Here is a 3,171-nt window from a genome sequence, read left to right as displayed (position 1 = left end):
TTTTCTAGCTCTGGGAAACCAATTCCCAGTACATAACAGGATGTGGGGAAAAAAACAATTGTGAAAGAAATGTAATTTAATTACAGACCCTGCTGTTTTAAACTATAAACACGAATTTAACTCACTAAAGAATATTTAATAAAAAAAGGCATAGAGGCAAAAAAGTTGGAACAAAATCATTTCTTGTAATACTTTAGCTTATCATTACTTTATTTAAACACACAGTGTTCCTAATCTCAGAATTTTAATGTGGAATAGAAGTTTCTTCTACTCAAACTATTTAGGTTCAGACAGAAAAAAAAAACATTGGGAAAATATTCAGTGAAATTAGTAAAATTCAAAACAACGGATCAGAGTTTGAGGTTTTTGTAAAGCTGCCTAACTGACTTCAGTCACTGTGTCTGTCGAGCACAATAATAAACAGCAGAATCTTCTGTTCTCAGGCTGTTCATCTGCAGATACACCTGCTGTTTGCTGTTGTCTCTGGAGATGGTGAACCGGCCTTGGACTGACTGAGAATACCATGTGCTACCACCACCACCATTACTGATCTCAGCAAGCCATTCCAGTCCCTTCCCAGGAGCCTGTCTGATCCAGGCCATCCTGTAGCTGCTGAATGTGAATCCAGAAGCTGTACAGGTCAGTTTGTGAGACTCTCCTGGTCTTTTAACCACTGGTTCAGATTCTCTCAGAGTCTGACAGTAAATGCCTGTAAAGCAAACAAAGTAATAAGTATTTTTGATTCATTCAATTCTGATTCATAAAGAAAGATAGAAATTCTGTCACCATTTTCTTACCCGTAAAGCAGATCATAGAAAACAGCAGTCCAGATCTGTAGTCCATTGTGGTTCAGTGTGATTTCTGCTCTCTGACTGATTGTCACATTCACACAAATAAGAAATCAATTATAAAGTTTTGCATTGACTCCACCTTTCAGGGAGGAGAAATTCAAACTCAGGCTTATGAGGCGAGCACAGCTCATACAGTTTTGTTTCATAGTGGGATTTTTCATATTTTTCTGAAAGGCAGCGATTTCAATTCATACTTTTTTTGGTGATCATAATAATTTCAGTTTTAGTCAAACTAATAAGAAGCCTCATCATCGGCCCCACCGCTTCCCAGCTCCTCCACTCTGCATCATCCATCACATCCAGGAGAAAACCTCCAACTCTCTTCCCGGCAAACAAAAACACTTCGTCTCCTCCAGGAACCTGCACCTCCAGCTCTTCTTAAGCACCCCCCACGGACTAAACCAAGCAGTATGTTACAGCAGGCTCTCGGGTCCCTGGTATGGAGTTTACCCTTAGAAAATAAACTAAGTCCAGCGCCATACCAGGATCCCGGATGTTTAAAGCTGTTTAGGTCTGTTCTCTGCTTTCAGGGACTGATGCAGCTAGGCCTTTAACCCCTTATGCCTATCCATGCCACGGCAATACTTAGAAAAATTCTAGCTCCCTCAAACCCTCCTGGGGTGCCCGGGATTAAGCCAGATTTCTTACCCAGCAGGTGGATGAAACCAACCTATAGAAATAAGCATCTACAAGGGGAAATTCACCCATGAACATCCAAACTTATACACCCTGAGCTGAGCTAAAATGGTCCCAGCTCTATGTGAGGATTTTTTGTCCACAAATGTTCCCACTTTCATGACCCTGGTACGGCGTTGACACTTAGAGAAAAATCAGACTTATGGGACATAGGTATGGAGCTGATAGTTTATTGAATAAGAATGATAATACTAATAGTAACAATTAAAAACAATAATGATACTATAAAGTATTAATAATATTATTATTATTATTATTGTTAGAACTATTGTTATTACTACTACTATTATTATTATCATTATGATTGATTGATTGATTGATTGATTCAGCTCCATGATCCAAATGCAAGTCAAAAGACAACAAGAAGATTTAAATTTTTTGTATGTACCTTTTTGTAAAATGTCCCAAACTGCAAAAAGGCAAAATTCACAATATGTCACATTCAATTCAATGCTTAAGAAAATGGTGTGTGAGGGTAGACGCCTGCTACTGTATGCATTGATTTTTGGAAACAAACTACAAAACGAGCACACACATCTTTAAAAACCTTTTGCACACTTAACTCTTGTATAGCTTTCATAAAATATGTGTTTAAACTCAAATTAAACATAAAATAGTTATATAAGAATGGAATCCTATTTATAAAAAAAAAAGACATGCTACCCCCTCCCTAACGACAGGTTTTGTTTTCTTTTAATTATAAATTACACAACAGTCTTGTGCCATTAAAGGATTTATAAGGTAATCATTTAGAATTAATTGAATTTATTACACAAAAAGCTTCTTTTTTTATACCCTTTATTTGCAAAAGTTCAAATAGAAAACACAATAATTTACAATCAAAATAAACTTAAAGTGGTTTTCTCACACCCCGCTATTCAAACAGAGTAAATTTTCTATTCTTTAGATCAGGTACTTTTCCAAAAATATATTGCAATGGATTCTACCTATCAAAATGAAAGCTTGTCTCAGATAAATGTGAAGGAAGCTGAGGTTTTTGTACAGGTGCTGAACTGACTTCAGTCACTGTGCCTCTCGAGCACAATAATATAGAGCAGAATCTTCTGTTCTCAGGCTGTTCATCTGCAGATAGACCTGATTTTTGCTGTTGTCTCTGGAGATGGTAAACCTGCCTTGGACTGACTGTGAATAATAGGTGGTACCACCACCACCATTGATGTTGGCAAGCCATTGCAGTCCCTTCCCAGGAGCCTGTCTGACCCAATGCATCCAGTAGCTGCTGAATGTGAATCCAGAAGCTGTACAGGTCAGTTTGTGAGACTCTCCAGGTCTTTTAAACACTGGTTCAGATTCTCTCAGAGCCTGACTATTAACACCTGTAAAGCAAACAAGGTCAGTAAGTATAGTTCTTTTTAATAAATAGTTTCAAAAAACAGATTGAAGATTCCATATTTTTTCTCGCCTGAAAAGCAGATGATAAAACACAGAAGTCCAGATCTGTAGTCCATCATGTTTCAGTGTGATTCTCATTCTTTGGCAGCTTGTCACAGCCACAGAAATAGGACCTGAAAATATTAAGCTTTGCATTGACTCCACCTGTCAGGGAGGGAGGGATTCAAACTCAGATTTAAGACATAAAGACAATTTAGTTCACACAGTGTTT

At 37.5% G+C, this 3,171-nt stretch overlaps 1 gene segment (V, D, J or C); it reads right to left on the bottom strand.

Annotated features, from left to right (window-relative positions):
* Positions 1–392: 392 nt before the first annotated feature.
* Positions 393–843, bottom strand: LOC107087479. The segment is given in 2 exon segments: positions 393–709; positions 798–843. Coding segments are annotated over 2 exon segments (363 nt in total).
* Positions 844–3,171: the final 2,328 nt, after the last annotated feature.

The sequence above is a fragment of the Cyprinodon variegatus genome, unplaced genomic scaffold (genome assembly GCF_000732505.1).
Source record: "Cyprinodon variegatus isolate N-32 unplaced genomic scaffold, C_variegatus-1.0 Scaffold185, whole genome shotgun sequence".
NCBI classification, from domain to species: Eukaryota; Metazoa; Chordata; class Actinopteri; order Cyprinodontiformes; family Cyprinodontidae; genus Cyprinodon; species Cyprinodon variegatus.
This window is presented reverse-complemented; position numbering and strand designations above follow the sequence as displayed.